Below are 23,220 nucleotides of genomic sequence, written 5' to 3' on the forward strand. Positions count from 1 at the left end.
TTAGTTTCCTGAGGAACCTCCACACTGTTTTCCAGAGGGGCTGTACCAGTTTACATTCCCACCAACAGTGCAGGAGGGTGCCCGTTTCTCCACATCCTCGCCAGCATCTAGAGTTCTCTGATATGCTCATTTTAGCCACTCTGACTGGCATGAGGTGGTTATCTCAGTGTGGTTTTGATTTGTATTTCCCTGATGAGGAGGGAAGCTGAGCATCGTTTCATGTGTCTCCACAGAAACTTTCTACAGAGTAATTATTAAGTATCCCATGTGATGTTAATAACTATTATGTGAACAAAGAAGGTACTATGGTTAAACAAGACTGAGAAACAATGAGTTAAAAAGAGCTTTAGGTTTCTTTACTTTGTGACTTCTCAGAACCTTAAGTAACCTGAAATATTCTACAATATACAGAAATTTTTATCACCCTGGAGGGTTTGAAGGAAGTGTTCTTTGAAATACACATGATGTGCAGCTACATACACTATTAGCATTGCTCTTGTTAGTCTATAGAAGGTCTTTATTTTCTAAATAATTTTTTAAGTTTATTTATTTTGAGAGAGAGAGAGAGAGAAAGCACAAGCAGGAGAGGAGCAGGAGAGGGGGGAGAAGAGAGACAGAGAGAGAGAAAGAGAAAGAGAGAACCCCAAGCAGGCTCTACAATGTCAGCACAGAGCCCGTTGCAGAACTATGACATCATGACCTGAGTTGAAATCAAGAGTCAGATGCTTATCAACTGTGAGTCACCCAGGAGCCCCTATTCAAGCTCTTTAATGACTGGCACTACAGTCAGCTATAGTCATCAATCTCACCTTCCAGCAGAAAATACATACAATGTGCCCACAAAAAGCAGGACAATATACAGCTTAAGGGCATAGACCCTGGAGTTTTCACTAACTAAATGACCTAGGACAATATTCTTCACCTCTCTATGGGCCTCAGTTTCTCCCAACGTGCCTGACACACAATAAGCACAGTAATATGTGTAAGCTACCACTATCACTACCCTCAAAAGTTTTCATGAAAACAACTATTCCTAAGCAACTATATAAATGATACCAACACTAAAGTAACGAAGAATATATAATCAAGCCCACCAGCTAAACAATGCTTTTCTGATAGTACTGAATAAGGCTAAGTACCACCGTCAGGAATAAAACAGAAATCAAGTTCACTGATGCAAAAAACACACTAAAACACATTATAAACATGAAACATTTTCATAAGGGGTTAAGTTTCCATATTAATATTTCAATCCAACATAAGGAAGAATGACATGTGTACATAATGGAGAGTAACCTTCACTCATTCCTCAGAAATTAAAAAATTTGTTCACACAGTCACATGACCCTGAGGAGTCGCTTTCTCATTACCAAAAAAATTAATTTGGCAAATCCAAAGTACAGAAAAGTCCATTTAGGTTTTGGAACAAAAATGTATTCTCCAGTAAGACACAATTTAAAACATGTATCATCTCTTCCCTTCCCCTCCCCCCGGCAAGGAAGAGGAGCAGGGCTTGTCTACGATGGGTCTATGATTTCTACAGACCTTCTGAAAGGCAACACTATCTATTTCAAGGATAAAATTTAAAATGTTAGCTTTATGGAATCAAAGAAAGTATTTTAAATGGAATTTTTTTTTCAGAAAGAAATTCTGAAATAAGACTCTGGGAATGAAATATTCTGGCAGTTTTCTTTCAACACACGCAAGACCTCAACTTATTTTACTGATATTAATACAGTATAATGTACTGATTTAAGACTTAGGAACCAGACTGCTTGAGTTCGATCCTGACTCTACCACTTACTGTATCCTTAAGCTCAGTTTCCCCATCTATACAATGTGCTTAAAAACAGGAAAGATTCAATGAGTTAATCTACATAATCCATAGTAATACCTGGCATACCACAAATACTCAAGAAATACTAGCTAGTATTATCACAAAGTTAACCCACATGAAGCTTTACCATAAAATTTCTGGGAGAAAAAAATATATGTATAGCTGAGTAAATGGGAATAACAAAAATACATGTGATAAAGGAACTGACTGTCACTCTCCTCCAGCTTTAGTGACATGAACTGAGTATAAAACTATGAAATGAAAGCTTTACAGTTGAGTATGTATTAACTCCACATAAATGACTCAGAAAATAATCTCATATCACAGTTACTTAAATTTACTTACGTTTCATATCCATATTTCGGGTTTTATAAACAAAATATGTATAAATCTGTGTTGTGCGTATTAGAATCTGGTCTCCACTATACCGTATTGAGCGATACCACCAAGAGCCCTAAAATGTAAATAAAATCAAATGATAAAGCAACAAAACCACAATAAATATTAAATTTAGTGCAGAATGTTATAGTCAAATTTCCTAAACGTTCATAAAACCAATAACAATACTCGAGCTTTAGAGCAAATGCCTTTGTTACATATTTCAAATATTTTAGCAAGTATTTAAATTGCCCAATACCTAAACACCAACCTACCTCACTACATTATATGATTAAAACATTTAAGTTTCACCTAGAAACTGAACACAAAACAGAAATGAAACAACCCATCACTATAAAAGCAACAAGCTGGTTCCTGACACGTAGTATGTATTCAATAAGTATTTGATAAGTGAGTGCAGGAGCCATTTATAGTTGATACACTACTTTCATTCACATGACTCCAAACAACTGGATCCTCACACAACAAACCTATGAAGAAGGCAAGACAGGTTAATTATTAGTCTCACTATGCGACTCAGAGGAACTGTAAGATCAGAAGGAAAACCACCAATCACAAAAGTAACAGTAACATCATGAACTGTATGGTATTTCCATATTGACATATTATGCAGCTGTTTTTAAAAATGAGGTTGCTCTATGTTGTACCTCCAACACAGGATGCAAAAAATGTGACAGAACAATAGAAAGATCACATTTTTTTCAAAGTGTGTATGTAAACATAATCCATAGAAAAATATCTGAAAGGGAGAACACCAAACTTAGCAGTGATTATCTCTAAAAAAGAAATGAAGTTGAGGGAGGCAGTAAAGGAAGATATTCCAAACTCTAAATATACCTGTATTATTTCACTTATGTGTAACTTTTGTATTGGGAGGAAATATACTTGAACATACTTAAACGATACACCTTTAGAAGACCTTTAAAGTATAGTTGAATATAAGATCCTTAAAATTCAAGGATCAATGGATTATATTCTAATAAAAATTACCCCAAAGCATGTCACCAATTCCCTTCCCAAAAAAAGGTAATAAAAAGAGCCAGAACTTACCACAACAACTGGAAGGATAACCATGAATGCCAATCCATATACAAGTAAAACCTAGAATTAAAAGAAGAAAATTATGGCTTTCACAGGTAAATTATAAAAACACCCATGAAGACTTATTTTAAGGCTTACACGCGGGAGGCACTATCAAAAGCACTCCTCAGGGAGCATGGGTTGCTCAGTGGGTTAAGCATTTGACTCCTGATTTCAGCTAACATGACCTCACACTTTGTTGAGTTTGAGCCCTACATCGGGCTCTGTGCTGACAGCACATAGCCTGTTTGGGATTCTGTCTGCCTCTCTCTTTCCCCCTCGCTGTTTGCTATCTCTCAAAATAAAAATGAACTCTTAAAAACAAAAAAAAAGTACTCCTCATATATTATTTCATTTAATTCTTATTTTATTTTCAAACCTTATGAGAAAAGTACCATTATCATTTTTCTCTTGCAAACAGAAAACGTGCAGCACACACAGGTTACAGGACTTGTCTGAGGTCCCACAGCTGGTAAGTGGTAGGGCCGGGATTAGAATCCAGGCATTTCAACTCTAAAACTCATGCTCTTATCCACTGTAATAAACTGCCTTTTAATTTGCTCTGTAGATAATACCAGCAAAACAGTTTTATAAATTATATTTTCCTCCCAGTCAGATACTTAATAGCCCTACACATTAGTAAGCAGTGCCTTGGAAATAAATGACAGAATCCTGGTTCCTTATCAAGGAACAACTTCATAATATCCTGTTTACAAGTAATTTCTGTCTGTTGGTCTTAGATCTTTCTCCTATTGCTTGATTCCAAATCTGGTAGCTAACTATCTCCCTCTTTTCCAGTATTCCCACAGTTATCCTAAGCATGACAGACACGCTTACATACAGAAAGCATATATCCCTGAAGATAACAAACATTTGTCAGCCATAAAATAACATTAAATAGTCATTTTCAAAACAAATTACAGACTAAATGAATTTTTATTTTTATTGCTTCAAAGATAGCTCTTAATCATTTTTAATAAATGTGAAATAAGGAAACATCTATTCCTGAACAGTAAGTTAAGATAATTCCTGATGTTTCAGAGTTGTAGCATCTATCAAAAGTCTGATACCCTACTGCCTCCCTAAGCACCATATGGAATATACATCATTAATTTAACATATACTAACATTCATTTAGCCTGGGTAAATGTGAAATGAAGGAGAATTTAAATTTTGAGCACTACTTAGGACAGATACCATACAAAACCACAGTTCCCCAAACCAACCTGAAACTACCTCCAAAAGAAAAGGAATCACCACTTTAAGGTTTTAAAACATATTTAGAACATACTGCTCTTCCTCTGAAGAAAAACAAGCACAAAAGAAAAAAAAAAAAAATCCACACTGCCCCAAACAACAATCTAATAATGGGAACCAATTCTTTTCTCTATTGCGTAAAAACAGTTTTCAAAATACAGTTAAATTAAAGACAGCATATGGCAAGGATGTGGAGAAACGGGCACCCTCCTACACTGTTGGTGGGAACATAAACTGGTACAGCCCCTCTGGAAAACAGTGTGGAGGTTCCTCAAAAAATTAACATTAGAACTCCCCTATGACCCAGCAATTGCACGCCTGGAATTTACCCAAGGGATACGGGAGTGCTAATGCATAGGCACACATGTACCCCAATGTTCATAGCAGCACTCTCAACAATAGCCAAATCATGGAAAGAGCCTAAATGTCCATCAACTGATGAATGGATCAAGAAGATGTGGTTTATCTATACAATAGAATACTACATGGCAATGAGAAAGAATGAAATCTGGCCATATGAAGCAATGTGGATGGAACTCGAGGGTATTATGCTAAGTGAAATAAGTCAGGAAGAGAAATACAGATACCATGTTTCCACTCATATGTGGAACAGGAGAAACTTAACAGAGGACCGTAGAGGAGGGGAAGGGGAAAAAATATTTAAGGAGAGGGAGGGAGGCAAACCATAAGAGAGTCTTAAATACTGAGAACAAACTGAGGGTTGATGGGGGTGGGAGAGAGGAGAAAATGGGTGATGGGCATGGAGGAGGGCACTTGTTGGGATGAGTATTGGGTGTTAGTTACTTGCAAACCAACTTCACAATAAATGATATTAAAAAATACTTCAAATTGGAAAAGAAAATTAAAGACAACATAACAATATTTTGATGTAGCTCTCTATATTACTAAGATATATCTAGCACATTATAATGTGTCTTATTTACATGTACTCACCAAAATTGAGTTTTTCTGGTCCACTATCCAAGCTGGCAGGGCAATTCCAAAGCTTGTGGCTAAAATAGAAGAGTATTTCTGAAGAAACTCCACTTCTAATTTTATTTATATATATTTCAAAATTCTGTGCCTCAGCCCCTACCCACCCCAAATAAAACCTTTCAGAAAGATTATATTATGTGTGTTCCCATTACATAAAAGTTAATGGATTTTTCCATAAGGGGTGACAGGGGGACTCAACCAAAGTATATGAATTCCCTCTTAGTAAATGTAAATTCTTTTATATATCCTGAGTTATGTAGACACTATGAATACATAAGAAAATGTTTAAAGTCAATAAAGATAAACAGATTGTTTTCATCCAACTTTTATCAACTACTAGTTGGAAATGATGAATAATGACAATGATTACTCTTCTCATCAGAACAATCTAAACTCTATCTTTCAAACTGGCTGCTAGAAAGAAAAATACAGTAAAAATTAGCTAAAGGGAACCCAATTTACATATCTATTTAACTCCTTGAGGTTATAATTTTCCTATTCTTAAACTAAGAATCAAAATATTCCTTTCAATCTATTAATATTTTCACTTAAACACACAAACACACACCCATACATATACTATATCACTAGTAATTTTTAATTATTATTTACCACACCTTGAGGGCCATCTGGATTTCCAAACTCTTCCCAGTTTTTCCGGGACTCTTCATCAGTTAAACTAGCATCAAAAGAACAAAATTGCAAACTTAGAAAAACCACATCTGAAAAGTACTCACATACACAAACTCTATTAGCCAACCAACTCATTTCTCATAGATATTAATTTCAGAAAATCAAGAAAAGCCTCTCTGAAAACAGAAAAAAAGAAGATAGCAAGGAATTCTACATTAAAGAAAATGCCAACTATTGAGCCTTTAGAGAAATTCCTGGTTGGCCGATGGGTTCTGAAGTTTTGCCTGTTCAAGGTGGGAGATAAAACTTTACACATTTTCTAAGAAATGTCAGACACTTAAGTCAACCCAGGTGCCCCTAGAGTGATTTTTTTAAACACCTAAAGAGAAATATAACCCTCGACCTGGGCGGGCAGTGGCTCAAGGCACAGAATGAGAGTGGTTTTATTTCAGATCCCAAAATAGATGTTAAAAAAAAAACACTGAAAGAAAATTTCAATTCTTTAAAAAACTTTACGTAGTTAAGGAAACAAGGCACACACACACAAAAACGACTAGTAAGATCATAAGAAAGGCATTTTTGAAGTGGCAAAAGATTATGTTTATGTCCTAATCTAATTTTAACCATATTTCTATTTCCCAGAACATATGCACATAGGATACAATGTAGTTTTCTATTCAACAAAGCTCCACAATTAGAGAATGCAGAAGTACCTTTAAAAAATAGCAATAATTTTCAATGATTTCAATTTTTTTCACCTAAACCGTAATTTCTGTTTTTCATTATTATTTTTTTTTTAGGTAAGCTCTATATCCAACCTAGGGCTTGGATCCATAACCCTGAGATTAAGAGTTGCATGTTCTACCAAATGAGCCAGCCAGGTGCCCCCCTATTTTTTTTTTTTTAAATTGAAGTATAGTTGACTCACGATGTTACATTAGTTTCAGGTATACAAGATAGCTATTTGACAGGTTTATGTTATGCTATGCTCACCACAAGCATAGCTACCATCTGTCACTACACAATGCTATAATAACATTGACTATATTCTCTACATTGTACATTTTATTCCCATGACTTATTCTTTCTATAACTGTAAGTCTGTATCTCCCATTCCTCTTCACCCACTTTGCCCATTTTCCCATCCCATTCCCCTCTGGCAACCTGTTTGTTCTCAATATTAATGGGTCTGTTTCTGCTTTTTGGTTATTCCTTTGTTTTTTAAGTCTCACATATAAGTGAAATCACATCCTATCTGTCTTTCTCTGCCTTATTTCACTTAGCATAATACCCTCTAGGTCCAACCATGTTGTCACAAATGGCAAAAATCACATCCCTTTTTACGGCTGCATCATAATATTTCATTGTATAAATAGATACCACATCTTCATCCATCCATTCAGGTATCAATGGACAGTTGGGCTGCTTCCATACCTCAGCTCTTGTAAATAACACTGCAATAAACACAGGAGTGTATGTATCTTTTTTGAATGAATGTCTTTGTACCCTATGGGTAAAAACCCAGTAATGGAATTATGGGTTCATATGGTATTTCTATTTTTACTTTAAAAAAAAAATTTTTTTTTTAACATTTATTCATTTTTGAGAGAGGGAGATAAGAGTGTAAGTGGGGGAGGGGCAGAGAGAGAGGGAGACACAGAATCCGAAGCAGGCTCCAGGCTCTGAGCTGTTAGCACAGAGCCCGACGCGGGGCTCAAGCCCACAAGTGGTGAGATCTTGACCTGAGCCAAAGTCAACACTTAACCAACTGAGCCACCCAGACACCCCTATTTTTACTTTTTTGAAAATGCTCCATAATGGCTTCTATAGTGTCTATACCAATTAACATCCCACCAACAGTGCACGAGGATTTCTTTTTCTCTACATCCTCGCCAATTTGTTATTTCTTGTCCTTTTGATTTTAGACATTTTGACAGGTTTAAGGAGATACCTCATTGTGGTTATGATTGCATTTCCCTGATGATTAGTGCAGCTGAGCATATTTTCATGTGTCAGTTGATCATCTATATATATTCTTTGGGAAAATATCTATTAAGGTCCTCTGCCCATTTTTAAAAATCATATTGTTGGGTTTTTTGGTGTGGAGTTGCATAAGTTCTTTACATATTTCAGATATTAACCACTTACTGAAGATACTATTTGTAAATATCTTCTCTCATTCAAGAGGGTGCCTTTCTGTTGGTTTCCTCTGCTGTGCAAAATCTTATTTTGTAGTCCCAAAAGTTCATTTTCACTTGTTTCCCTTGTCTTATGATTTTAATATTATTTTTTTCTAAGTAGACTCCATGCCCAATGTGGGGGTACGACCTTGAGATCAAGAGTAAATGCTCTGACTGAGCCAACCAGGTACCCCTGCCTTATGATCTTTATCTAGAAAAAGGCTGCTATGGTGGATGTCTAAGAAATTACTGCCTACATTCTTCTAGGTGTTTTATGGTTTCAGATCTCATAATTAGGTCTTAATCTATTTTGAGTTTATTTTTGTGTATGATGTAAGAAAGTGGTCCAGTTCCATTCTTTCTCATGTAACTGTCTAGTCTTCCCAGCACCATTTACTGAAAAGACTGCCTCTCCCCAGTCTTGCCTCCTTCGTCATAGATTAAATGACCATATAAATGCAAGTTTATTTTTGGGCTATTTTGTTCCAATAATCTGTGTTTCTATTTTTGTGCCACTCCTATACTGTTTGATTACTACAGCTCTGTAGTATATATATCTTGAAATCTGGAATTATATCTGCTTTGTTCTTTCTCAAGATTGCTTTGGCTATTCAGGGTCTTTTGTGGCTCCGTACAAATTTTAGAATTATTTGTTCTAGTTCTGTGAAAAATGCTGTTGGTATTTTGATAGGGACTGCATGGAATCTGCAGACACTTGTTACAGACATTTTAACAATATTAATTGTTCTAACCCATGAGCATAAAATATCTTTCCATTTGGATGTGTCATCTTTAATTTCTTTCATCAGTATTTTATAGAATTCAGAGTATAGATTTTTCACCTCCTTAAGTTTATTTCCAAATATTTTACTCTTTTTAATACAATTGTAAATGGAACTGTTTTTCTTAAATTCTCTTTCTGCTACTTCACTATTAGTGAGTAAAAATGCAACCTACTTCTAGGTATTAATTTTGTATCCTGCAACTTTACAGAATTCATTTATTACTTTTAATAGTTTTTTGGAGATCTTTAGGGTTTTCTTTCTTTTTTTATTTTTTTAAACGTTTATTTTTGAGAAAGAAAGAAGAGAGTGCAAGTGGGGAAAGGGCAGAGAAAGAAAGAGAGAGACTCAGAATCCAAAGCAGGCTCCAGGCTCTGAGCTGTCAGCACAGAGCCCAACGTGTGGCTCAAACTTGGGAATGGCGAGATCATGACCTGAGCCAAAGTCAAGACACTTAACCCACTGAGCCACCCAAGCGCCTCTAGGGTTTTCTATGTAGAGTATCATGCCATCTACAAATGATGACAATTTAACTTCTTCCTTACCAGCATGGAGGTCTTTTTCTTCTTTTTCTTGTCTGACTGCTGTGGCTAGCACTTCTAGTACTGTGTTGAATAAACATGGTGAGAGAGGACATCCTAATCTTATTCCTGCTTAGTTTTCCACCTGAGTATGATGTTAGCTGTGGGTTTTTCATATATAGCTTCTATTATGTTGAGGTATGTTCCTTCTAAATCTACTTTATTGAGAGTTTTATCATAAACATATGAATTTTGTGAAATACTTTTTCTGTATCTATTATTATTATAGAAATAATCATCTGATTTTTATTTTTCATTCTGTTAATGTGGTGTATCATACTGGCTGATTTTGCAAATACTGAGCCATTCTTGCACCAGAATAAATTCTCCTTGATTGTAGTGAATGATCCTTTTTTAAAGTACTGTTGAATGTGATTTGGTAATACCTTGTTGAGAATTTTTGCTTCCATGTTCATCAGGGATTGCAAATATTTTTAAACTTATCAATCTGGTCATTAATGAAAACAAGTATCTTGACACCTTCAGTCCCTCTTTAACTCCATTTACACTAGCTGACCAAGGCCAGAGTAAAATAAAAGAAGTCAACAAAAAGCACTATCAGAGACTGCAAGTTCCTAAGGAGGGGTGCATATGGTGCTTCTTTTTTGCCGAGGGAGGGATGTCTCTCAAAAAATTTTGGGGGCTCCTTGGTGGCTCAGTCAGTGAAGCGTCTGACTTTGGCTCAGGTCATGATCTCACAGTTCGTGGGTTCCAGCCCTGCATCGGGCTCTGTGCTGACAGCTGGCTCAGAGCCTGGAGCCTGTTTCAGATTCTGTGTCTCCCTCTCTCTCTGACCCTCCCCTGCTCACCCTGTCTCTCTCTCTCAGAAATAAATAAAACATGAAAAAAAATTTTTTTTCTAAATTTTGCCCTGGTTTCCCTGTACAAGTGTCCACTCACTAGGGCTTCAGCTATTCAGTCTTCTAACTAGATTTTTTTTTCCCAAAAATAACTGTCTGTCCCCTCTACCTTTCTGATGATGACAACCTAATAAACTGCTCTGTTCTCTATATAATGCTCTCAGATTTCACAAAATAAAGCATAGCTCACATCATAGAAGCACTTGATTTTTTCAAATTGTACACACAGCTGATTAACTCATTCATTACGCTGAGATGTACAACTGGTGTGAGACAGGCACCATGTTCGATATTCAAATTAAAGGAATCATCAAATTTGTAAAAACTGTTAGAAAGCAACTAATTTTTGGCTACTTATTAGTGCTTCAGTAGAATACCATTTCTAAGACTTAAAGTACGTAAAAGTTATGTAAACTTAATATGTCATATATAACGTGCTTAAACAAAACCAATGATATTAATGTAATTTTCAAAAATTCAGGGAGTATAAGGTTTCCTAAACATGATTATATCCCTTAACTTTGGAGGTGTGAGGTTGTGTCATAGATTCTATTACGAATCTGGTAAAATCTATAACCCTTCTGCCTTAAAAAAATGCAGTTACAAATACACATATATTCTGTAGAGTTTCAGGGACCCCAGATTATACAACCTAATCTAGAGAACGCTTTCAATAAATTATAGGTGAATGACCCTAAGTTGACTATGTAAAGCTAAATTACATATTCATACATAGGAACACATGAAAACACGTTTTTAAAAATTAAAATAGTTTTAAAGTAACCTCTAGGGGTGTGTGGGTGGTTTAGTCAGTTGAGCATCCAACTTCAGCTCAGCTCATAATCTCATGGTTCATGGGTTAGAACCCTGTGTTGGGCTCTGTGCTGGCAGCTCGGAGCCTAGAGCCTGCTTCTGATTCTGTGTCTCCCTCTCTCTCTGGCCCTCCCCTGCTCATGCTCTGTCTCTCTCTCTCAAAAATAAATTAACTTAAAAAAAATGGTCCTTTAAAATAAATAAAGTAACATTTATGTTGTCCACTTGCTATAAAGTAGCTTAAAAACAGGTTTTACACCCAAAAACCAAATCTCAACTATAACCAGGAAAAAACCCAGAAACTATGAACCAGAAAATTCAATAGTCAGTCTAACTCCTCAAAAATAACCAGACCTCCTTTCCTTTAAGTTAGAAACTGGTGTGAAGAAACAGGAATCAACCAGCCTATGAATATAATGGACACGTAAGGGAAAAGAAAATCTCCTGAAAAACCAAAGCAAATTCTAAAAAACTGCAGATCAAAGACTGCTGCCTGAGTTATACTTGGGTTGCTACAGCTTTGCATAAAATGGGAACTTCAATCACTCAGAACTTGCATTTAGTAAAATGTACTTTTATCTAACCCATTTACACTTATACAAGCTACAAGATCTCAAAGTTCTGGGTCGCATAATCATTTTACATCATTTGCGCAATGGACCATCAACTATTTAAGACATTTTACATACAAAACATCCTATATCTTTATCATGTAACTAAGTTAAAACCAAAGGCCATGTATTATTCTTCTGTACTTTTTCAGAATAGTGACCATACATCATAAAGTCAGATTTCCAGTAACCTGAGGACAAAATCATGAACTTAAAAATGTTATAAAATGTTATAATACCTGGGGCACCTGGGTGTCTCAGTTAATCGTCCAACTTAATTCTGGCTCAGGTCATGATCTCACGGTTGTGAATTCGAGCCCCACACTGGGCTCTGTGCTGATAGTTCAGAGCCTGCTTGGGCTTTTCTCTCTCTCCCGCTCTCTCTGTGTCCCTCCCCAGCTCTCTCTCTCTCAAAATAAAGAAATAAACTTAAAAAAAAAAATGTTACAAGACCTGAAAACTAAACTTAATCTAAAATTAAAACTACTCACTAAATAATCTTAGCTATCTGACTTCCTCTGGGTATCTTTAATTCTTCTTAAATTACCTGAAGACAGCAACTAAGGCACTGAAACACTTGTGCAATAAGAGTAAATGGCTGGAGGAGACAAAATAAAAAAAAGGGGGAGACACCAACTGAAAGACTGTAATCTGCAGGACATCTGCTCTATAGAAAATGTAGTATACACTGCAGAAGCTCCTAATGGCATTGCTTTATTGCAGAATCATATTCACATATATAACATGCAACTCACAAAAAAGAGGGGACAGGAGACACAGTCAATATACTTTCATTAAGCATAAAATGAATATTTCCCAAACTTCTGTAATTCACATGCCTCTTTCACAGTTTGCTATTTTATCTGAGTATACTATTACTTCTATTTTTAAAATCAGCTTACAAAATGATACATCCCTGAGCTCTCTAAAAACAGACAATATCTTGTCTCTTGTCCATATTTTACTCTTTAATTCAACACAAGAGCTATATGGGAATATGCCTATGAGTCCTGAAGAATCCAACTAACTGTTACCTCTCATAATATTAACACTCAAGGAAGAGCTACCTCTAATTTTATAAACTCTATCCTATTTCCCAAAAATTAAACTAGTCTTTACACAATTTAATGAAACAAGCTACATTTCCAAAACAAGAGAAATAGATCTAGCTTACCAAAAGCCTAGAAATGAAAACCAGGTGTAAGCATATCCTCTTCTAATCAGGATACGCAGAAATTAGCTTAATTAACTTACTACTTAATTTAACTAACTTCACAGGGCAAAAGCCACTCTAACTTACTTAAAATTCTAGTTAATTCAGCACTCTAGGACTGTCACGCAGTTCCGTAAATAACAGATTCAACATATGAGGTTTTTAGCATTTAAAAGTGCCTGACAATTTACTATTTCATTCAAATAAAGAACAATCTTTACCACTTCTAAAAATGTGTAATGGGTCCTATGATACTTACGCTGCATAAGCTTTTGCTATCCTCATGAACATAACTTCATCACCTCCTTTATCTGGATGATATTTAAGTGACAGCAAACGATACTGTTTCTTAATTTCTGCTACTGTTGCCCCCTAAAAGAAAAGCTTTGTTTTAGTAAAAGTAAGCACAATGTTGTAAATTCATCCCATTTTAAACTTAAAATATTAACTATTCAATATTTTCAGAGGGGCCACTGAGTGGCTCAGTTGGTTAAGGGTCCAACTTCGGCTCAGGTCATGACCTCGTGGTTCATGGTTTCAAGCCCCACATCAGGCTCTGTGCAGACAGCTCAGAGTCTGGAGCCTGCTTCGAATTCAGTGTCTCCTTCTCTGCCCCTCTCCTACACATTCTCTCATTCTTTTTCTCAAAAAATATTTAAAAAAATTTTTTTAGTATTTTCGGAAAGAGGAAATGCTTTCATCCTATATACTTGTCCCTTAAATTTCATCCCATGTATTTTTTAAATAAAAATATACTTCTTATGTCCAATATATTTATTTTATTGAGCACCTACTATGTGCCATGCAGTACGCTAGGCACCAATGATTTAAGAGTAAAACCACATAATGCCACATTGAAATAAAAGGATAGTAACATTTAATTATCAAGGAATGACCACAGTAAATTAAATCTGTCTGAAGAAACCCTCAAATCAAAGGTTAACTTTCCTTCTAAGAAATACTCTGAAGAATACGTGGTTTCATCTGCTTATCAATACTTTAATATTAAATAAACACTTAAGAACATTACCTTAGCTGTTTCCTAATCAGATTCAATTTCTATTAATAAATTTTTCATATTAATTTTTATGGCATTAAATTGCCCACAAATCTTTTAATCTGAAAGCAAATTTTGCTTTTCCAAACCAGAAAACTAGAAGATATGTTTTGCATTTATATTATATTATATGAACCTCTGGATCAAACCATCTACTGAGCAAATACTAGAAGTAAAGAAAGTGATTTGGGGGAAAAATACAAAGAGCACTAGATTCAGCTTGGCTACTAAGAAGCTATAGGACTCTAGGCAAGACATAGTTTTCCAGGCCTCGTTTTTTCCATTGGAGAAAAAAGGCCAGAGGATCTTTAACATTCATTTCAGTTCTAACTTTCCACTGATATACCTAAAGGACTAATTTTCTACTGGGATCCATCCATCAGGTTCAATCAAGAAGTCACCCAAAGAACACATATATCCAAGGTTACAATGAAACCAGCTCCTTGTAACACAAAGACAACACACTGCCTTTGCGTCAACTAACAAAGGGTCATAAGGTTTTTATCATCCAATTAACATAAATGAACCTCCTGGTTTTAACTCTGCATTAAACCAATCCTACATAAGTCTTTAAAAAATATACTAACTTCTCATCTCATCTTCAAATATTCTTACATTTTAGCAATTACAAACCAAACCTTACTAGAATGGCAATCAACATTTGTAGCTTAAAAAACATACATACATTAGAATAATAATAGATTAGATATCCAAAGCCTCATTCCTTTAGGCACAATCCATTTTCTCTTAGGATACAGACATTCAGTATTTTCGTGAGATCAATAAACTAATGTGCATTATATAAAAGTACTACTTACAGGATCCAAATTTAATACTTCATAAGGATTGTATTCTTGATATTCTCGGTCTGTTTTGGAAACTTTGTATGCAAGGAATAAGAACAATGCCCATCCTGCAAGCAGAACTATTTTCCTGTTTAGGAAAAAGATAAATTAAGTATAAATACATACATCTATATTGTTTTCCTTTAAGAGTCTGTAAGACATTATGGCAGATCAAGGCAATAAAACAATGTGAAGTGTCCTATATCACTATGCTATGGACTCAAGTCTATAATCTCTGGGTTGTAAACTCCTGTTACAGAAAAAACAGTGTCTTTTTTTACCTCTGAATTCTCTAGAATCTAGTATAGCCTTACATCTAGAATCTTGCATGTGATATTCCCTCAATTACTATTTGCAGAATTTTATGTATAGAACATAATTCAACTTACTAACTTATCGGTCTCATTACATTAGACCAAAATATATCAATACTAAGTACTCAGTAAACCATGTAATGTAAAAAAAAGAGCTGCTCTTACCCTTGCAATTACACTTTACTACGATAAACTACAAAAAAAAAAAAATGGGTCAATTATGCAATGATGAATAGCACTGTTTATAACAGTAAAACTTTAGAAACAAACTAAATGTCCATTTATATGGAAGTAATTAAATAAATCATTTATAGGAGACTAATTAAATAAACCAAGATACAACCAAATAATTAGCCAATACAAATATAGAAAGGTGTACATAATAGGTTAAAAAAGGATATAAAGGAATATATGGTTTGAAAAAAAACTAATTCCTCCTCTGCAAAATGTTTTATTTAGTAAAAATATTTAAAACACTGGTATTAGCAGCGTTGGAGAGGCTAAAGAAAAAAGGAACACCCATACACTCCATACTCTGAAGGAATATCTGGCAATAAGGTATCAAAAACCCTAAAGTACATACCCTTTAACCATCTACTCCAAGAAATTTAGAAGGAAATAAACTAGAATTAAGTATACAAAGTATAAAAATCTGGCCACAGATATAACAGCAGAAAACACACAGATGTCCATCAACATAGTAGACAAATAAATTAACAGTATATTCATAAAAGTGAAATGTCATTTAGCCAATAAAGACGGTATTTGCTGTGGAAGATTATCTGTTGTTAAATTTTAAAAAGAGGGACTCCTGGGTGGCTCAGTCAGTTAAGCATAAGCTCATGGTTTCGGCTCAGGTCAGTCTCGTGGTTTTGTGGGTTCAAGTCCCACGTCAGGCTCTGTGTTGACAGTGTAGAGTCTACTTGGGATTCTCTCTCCTCTATCTCTGCCCCTCCTCAACTCACACTGTCTCTGTCTCTCTCAAAATAAATAAACTTAAAAAACTTTTAATTAAAAAAAAACAACTTTCGAAGATATATGTATAATATAATGCTATTTTACAGATAAAAGTTTATTATAAATAAAAATATAGAAGGTAAATCATCTTAATAATGGCTATCTTTAAGCGGTGAAACTGAATAAAAGTTTTTTTTTATATCCTTTATATCAATTTGTTATGCTGAGTAGAACTGTTAAACACATAAAATGAACCACAGGAAACCTAATCAAACAAAATTGGAGTGACCTGTTTTCAAAGACAGAAAACATTCCATGTGTTTAAGTTCACTTGGTAGAAATCTAGCTTAAATATGTTTATTTGGAATGAGCCTCTAGGATCAACTTCCAACCTACCTAATGACCTTTATCACCCGTATTTTTCAAAACACACCATCTCCTCAAGTTCCCTAAGCTTTCCCCACCATCATGCTTTTGCTCTTGAATCTTTCTACCTAGAATTCCCATTCTCCATCTGTGCCTTTCCAAACTCTACACATCCTTCCAGACTCATACCTCAAAGCAATCCTTATCTTTGCCAAGGTGATCAATGAGGAAACAGTCACAAAGAAGCAGAAACCAAGTCTCTGCTCCTCTAACTCACTGCAAGCTCCTTGAGAAGTAGACAGGATCTCACTCAGTTTTGACTAATCCCAGTGCAGCTTAATCGCAGATGGCATTCAAATGCAAATTTCTTTCCACTTGGCCAAAATAATGTTCTAATTCTTATTAAGGGCAAAATATAGTACTGCAAAGGACTTTCCATACTACCTAAATGCTCAAAGACAAAGATGGTGCCACAACTGGAACATTCACTCTTACCTAGCTATGTAGGGAGAGGTAATTAAGAACACAGGCTCTGGAACAAAACTACCTGAGGTCAAATCCCCACTTCACTACTTATGAATTTAGAGATCTTGGAAAGTTAGTTGCTTTCTCCTTTACAATTCAGTTTCCAATTTTTAGGGTGGGTTTAATAATTAAATGAGATTAGGTATGTAAGACACCTAGAAGGTGCCTCACTGATAGTAAACAATCAGTTCCTGTTAGCTGTTCTTAGTATCTCTGACCCAAATCTCAGCTCTGACCTCACTCAGAGAAGCCTTCTCTGTCTAGGCCAGAGTTGAGAGCCCTTCATCTGCTCTTACCTCTCTCACAGCCCTTATTATTACCATTACCTGTTTACTTGTACTTCTCACAACTTTTAAGTTCTTGAACCACATCTATTTGTTAATCACAATATATCAGCTCTTGATATCATACCTGATACATACACAATAGGCACAATAATTACTTATTTAATGAATAATGAAAATAATTTAAATAGCAATTTTTAAAAAATAAATGTTTATTCATTTCTGAGACAGAGTGTGAGCAGGGGAGGGGCAGACAGGGGGACAGAGGATCTGAAGTGGACTCTGCATTGACAGCAGGGAGCCCAATGCCAGGCTCAAACTCATGAACCATGAGATCATGACCTGAGCTGAAGTTGGACACTACTAACTTAGCCACGCAAGTACCACTAAATAGTAATTTTTACTTTAAACCCAAAGTCTGCCATACCCTCAATTGGCTAAAGAACACTTGAAAACCTACTTCATTCCCACACAAGTTAGTAATTCCACATCTTGTTCTGCCAACTACAAAAGCTCAGAAAACAAGGATAAAAAGTAAAATTAAAACCACTAAAAACCAAAACAAAGACTTAAAAGCAAGGACAGAAGGAAAATGAAACAAAACACCGAGGATATGTATACCCCATAATAGCTTTACATGTAGCACCTGGCTCTCTGAGACAAAATATAAAGGGAAAAGAAGACAGGCTCATAAAAGAATCTCTCAGGCTGATGAAACCTATAACAACCAATAAAACTATGCTCTAATTTCCTAAAGGCCAAAGCAAAGGTGGAAACATAATGGATGTCATCATGATCCACACCTAAATTTTATAAACATAGCCTGTAAAAAGATAAGCATTTTCCCCTACATATAGGGTCAGTGATCAACTTGTGACGTCTTGTGCTTTTTCTTTAAGCATATTTTAAAAGTCATTTTGGAACCAACTTCCGGAAGTTAGAACACTATACAATGACTGCATAATTTTGAAAGAATGCTTTAAAGTTATGTAGCAAAAAGGTTTTGATGGTTTCTGACCTTATCTAAATTGTTACCAGTTATCTATTTAATTTTTCCTTATATAAACATCCTTTAATCCGTACTTCCATTTAAGTAAATCAGTTTACTAATCACTGAAGAGAACTTCACACAGTTGGGCTTATTCCTTGAAAACTGAGGTTCAGATACTAACAAAGTATAGACCAAAGCCCAAAAAAGAAGAGAGTGGGAGACCAAAAATATTCGCCTTGCTGCCTCATAAAACTTTATGAGAAGCAAAAGCAAAGAGTCAACAGTGAACATAAAACTACTCTTGTAAATGCTAACTTTGCGGTTTAGTTTTACATCACTGAAGAGCTCTTAACACCAAAGCCAAGATTTCCCTTCCTCTGTAAAGGAACTAAACCAGGCAAAGTCAAACCTTACAAAGAAAAACTATTTAAAATCCCTGAAGTTCGGTATGTTGAAAATTATCATCATTTAAACCAAAATCAAAAAATACATGGTTCTACTTTTACTAATTTCCTCTGCTAATTCTTCCCCTCCTATCTACTGGATAAACAGATATAAGTAATTCACAAGATACAGTCCTCCGATAATGGCAAGTCGTTCATCATCTATCAGATTCATCTACTACCTCGAAACTGACCGCTCAGGGTAAAGGTCCAAAGTCTAGGCTCTAAACCAGCAGACCCCAGATCCCATAGCCTCACAAAATCAAACAAGCCTGCTCTAATTAAACATTCTAACGGCCTGTTTAATCAGATTGGTGTACAAAATAAAAGGTGACTAGGTCCCTGCTCCACCACTTCTAGCTCCAGGACCTTGGTAAAGTTACATCTTCTTAGTCTCATCAGGTTCTTCATCTAAGAAAACAACAAAAACATCTACTTTAAAGTTAATAATAATAAAATTAGGAAATTAACACATAAAGCCTTAGCACAGCATCTGGCATACAGTATGTGCTCAATAAACCCTAATTATCACATATGAAATGCAAACATGATCATGTCGCCTCCCTGTTTTTGATAATCTTTTAAAGATTCCCCATAGTCTTCAAGGCAAAATTCAAATCCTGGCAAGAGGCACAAGGTCTTCCTTCAAGATCTGACTTCCCTTTCTCCCATCCTCCCTCAAGTCAGAAGTACATTCTCAGGGCACCTGGGTAGCTCAGTTAAGCCGACTTCAGCTCAGGTCACGATCTCACAGTTCATGGGTTTGAGCCCCGCATCGGGCTGTGTGCTGACAGCTCAGAGCCTGGAGCCTCTTTTAGATTCTGTGTCTGCTTCTTTCTCTCTGCCCCTCCACTGCTCATGCTCTGTCTCTCAAAAGTAAATAAACATTAACAAACAAAGAGTACATTCTCTCTCCTAAATCATTCTGTTCAGACAACTCTCAAATTCATATCTTACCCCTACTAAGACTACAATTTCTTTAAACATTGTCTTATTCATCATCATATCCATATTTTATATGATACCTACCAAAGAATAAGCAGTATTTTTTTAAATTGAAACCAATTACTTACTTCACAGTAGGAATAATATTTGGCTGGGGTTTTAATAACCGTAAACGATACCACATACATCTTCCATATACTTTTCTGATATTCTTTAATCGAATTTGCTCTGTTAAAACAATAAATAAATAAGGTGATCAGTTAAAAAGCATTTTTCACAGTGAAGGCAAAACCAGTTAATAACATACTAACCTTCATTGCCATGCTAAAATTTTGTTGGAACATCAAAGTATTACCTACTCAAATAACCTTTAAGAAAAAGTCACAAAATAGGTTAATTTTTCTGCCACTCCGAACAAATGATCTATCTGGAAAATTTTGTTCAACTACAAGGCAACCATTTTCATGTGAGACTTAAATAACTTCTAATCGAAAAATATAAAAAACTGACTTGAATCCAAAACACTTAGTCACGTAATCAGTAATTTCTGAGAAATGCTCTTTCTTTCCCTTCTGCTATAGTAGGTACCAAAAGTATAAAGTAGTTGAAACATGCAGCTTATTAAGGAAGCTAAGCAGAAATGGTATTATTCAATCATGAAAATAATTATGTTAAATTAAAAGTCACCCAAACCCATAAGAAGTTAAATATGTTCATATAAGAGTTATAAAAGGCATTATTTTAGTCCTCAGAAAAAAATCTGCGATTCAATGAAAAAGGAATTAAACCAAGCCAAAATATCACGTATTGTTTTACTAATAAACTCACTACCAATCACTTGAATAACTCTCCCAAGTGAAAAACAAATTGAGATTTGAAATAAAAATGTACCTCTTCACAAAGATGGCATGCAGAAAGCAAAGGAAAAAATACCCTGCCCCTCCCAATGCCAAAGCCAAAACAAAGGCTTGTAAGGCCAAGAAGGCAGTGCTAAAAGGCAACCAATCACAGCCACCAAAAAAAAAAAAAAATCTGAATGTTACCCACCTTCTGGTGGCCCAAGACACTCCAAAGGCAGCCCAAATATTTTCTCTGGAAGAGCAACAAGCTTGACCACTATGCCATCATCAAGTTGCCCCTGAGCAATGAGTCAGCCATGAAGAAGACAGAAGACAATACACTCGTGTTCATTATGGATGTCAAGGCCAGCAGGCACCAAATCAGACAGACTATGAAGAAGCTGTATGACATTGATAAGGGCCATGGTTCACACCCTGATCAGGCCTGATTAAGAAGGCATATGGTCCACTGGCTCCTGACTATAATGCTTTGGATGTTGCCAACAAAATTGAGATCATCTAAACGGAGTCTAGCTGGCTAATGCTAAATATAAATTTTTTCACAATACTAAAAAAAACTACAAAACTACAGTCCTTAAATGAGATGTTAAATAAGTAAAAGAACTCTGCCAATAACAGAATGCTCCAACAGAATGCTGCACGCTTCTTCCATGTAAGAAGTCCAGTTACCCTGTTACCACCATGCTTTGAGGAAAGCATCCACGCAGAGAGCTATGTAGCAGGAGGTATCAGAACCAGGTGTGGTAAAGAGGGATCCAGAAAGGAAAAGGGTGGTGACAGAAAAAGAGACTGGTAGCATGCAAAGGGATTGATCAAATAAGTTAACATACAAAGGACATCAGTCAGAAGGGAGTTATGTATATGAAAAAATAAAAAATAAGCATGAATCCTGTGGTACTGAACTGGAATTGAATATATTGCTATAAACTAGTATCTTTAAATATAGAATTACAGATGCAGACCTATACATAGACATATATATTCCTTAGCACTGTCTATTAAGTAAGCCTAAGGGCAGCAGCACCCAGATCTAGTTTCTAAGTACCATTCTCCACTAAGAGCAAGGGATCCAAGGGTCTTGCCACAAATTACAAAAGGGAAAAAATAATTTTACAGTGGGAAAGTATGGTAGGCTGAATAATTGCCACCCAAGAAGTCCACATCCTGATACTCAGAACCAGTGAATACGTTATCTTACATAGCAAAAAAGACTACAGATCCAACTAAATTAAAGATCTTTAAAAAAAAAATTTTTTTTTTAATGTTTTATCTATTTCCAAAAGAGAAAGAGAAACAGTGCGAGCAGGGGAGGGTCAGAGAGAGGGAGATACAGAATCTGAATCAGGCTCCAGGCTCTGAGCTAGCTGTCAGCACAGAGCCCGGCATGGGACTCGAACCCATGAACAGTGAGATCACGACCCGAGTTGAAGCCAGACGCTTAACCGACTGAGCCACCAGGCACCCCTAAATTAAAGATCTGGAGAGAGGAGACTATTCTATGTTATAATCTGGATGGTTACAATATAATCACAGGGGTCCTTACAAGGAGAAGGCAGGAGGGTCAAAGACAAAGAAGATGAAATGACAACAGCAGGAGATGCTGGAGTGATATCCTCTGAAGATTGGGGGGGGGGGATCATAAGCCAAGCAGCCCAGGCTATCTCTAGAAGCTGGAAAAGGCAAGGAAATAGACTCTACTTGAGAGCTTCCAGGAAGAACCAGCTCTACCAACACCATGACTAGCCTAGTGAAATTGATTTTGGACTTCTAGCCTCCTGAACTGTAAGAGAATAAATTTATGTTGTAATTTGTTACAGCACCAATAAGAAATACAAAAAGCCTGGCAGACATTATCTTAATCAGGTGCTCAATGAACATCACCAGCAAAGGGACAAAAAGCAATCATATTCCATCTGACAGAATGCAATAAGAGGAACACAGAATCAGTTTTGTGAAATTCCTGCCTAAGATATAAATCTGAATCTAATCATGAGAAAACACCAGTCAAATCCAGGTTCATTCTACAAAATTACTGGCCTGTAATCTTCAAAGTCAAAAAGCTGAAGAACTGTATCAGACTAAAGATTAAAGAAACATGTCAACTAAATGTCATGTATGAATCTGAGCTGGATCTTTTGCTATAAAGAACTTCACTGACACAAATGACAAAACTTAAATGGGGTCTGAGGATGAAATGCTAGTAATGTTAATTTCCTGATTTTCATGGTTAAGTTATAGACACTTCTGAAAATACCACTGGTGATTTTTTAATCTGTATTTCATTAAGCCTCCACACTCATTTTCAACTATAAAGCCAGGGAAATGCTTGATAAGGTTATATGAACAATGCTGAAGTCACTTTATTAACCAGACAGCTTGATCTATTCAAAG

General features: G+C 35.7%; 1 protein-coding gene across 1 annotated transcript in view; it reads right to left on the minus strand.

Moving 5' to 3' along the window:
* The window catches only part of SEC63 (SEC63 homolog, protein translocation regulator), a 79,469-nt gene that overhangs the window by 39,625 nt on the left and 16,624 nt on the right, over positions 1-23,220 (minus strand). The window contains exons 2-8 of the mRNA XM_039237394.1: positions 20,098-20,197; positions 15,118-15,232; positions 13,502-13,614; positions 6,187-6,248; positions 5,528-5,586; positions 3,287-3,337; positions 2,183-2,291 (exon numbers count right to left, since the gene is read on the minus strand). Coding sequence (XP_039093325.1) covers positions 2,183-2,291; positions 3,287-3,337; positions 5,528-5,586; positions 6,187-6,248; positions 13,502-13,614; positions 15,118-15,232; positions 20,098-20,197 — 609 coding nt within the window. The remainder of the gene's footprint in view (positions 1-2,182; positions 2,292-3,286; positions 3,338-5,527; positions 5,587-6,186; positions 6,249-13,501; positions 13,615-15,117; positions 15,233-20,097; positions 20,198-23,220) is intronic.

Source organism: Hyaena hyaena, unplaced genomic scaffold (genome assembly GCF_003009895.1).
Source record: "Hyaena hyaena isolate Hyena2069 unplaced genomic scaffold, ASM300989v1 scaffold_123, whole genome shotgun sequence".
Classification (NCBI taxonomy): Eukaryota; Metazoa; Chordata; class Mammalia; order Carnivora; family Hyaenidae; genus Hyaena; species Hyaena hyaena.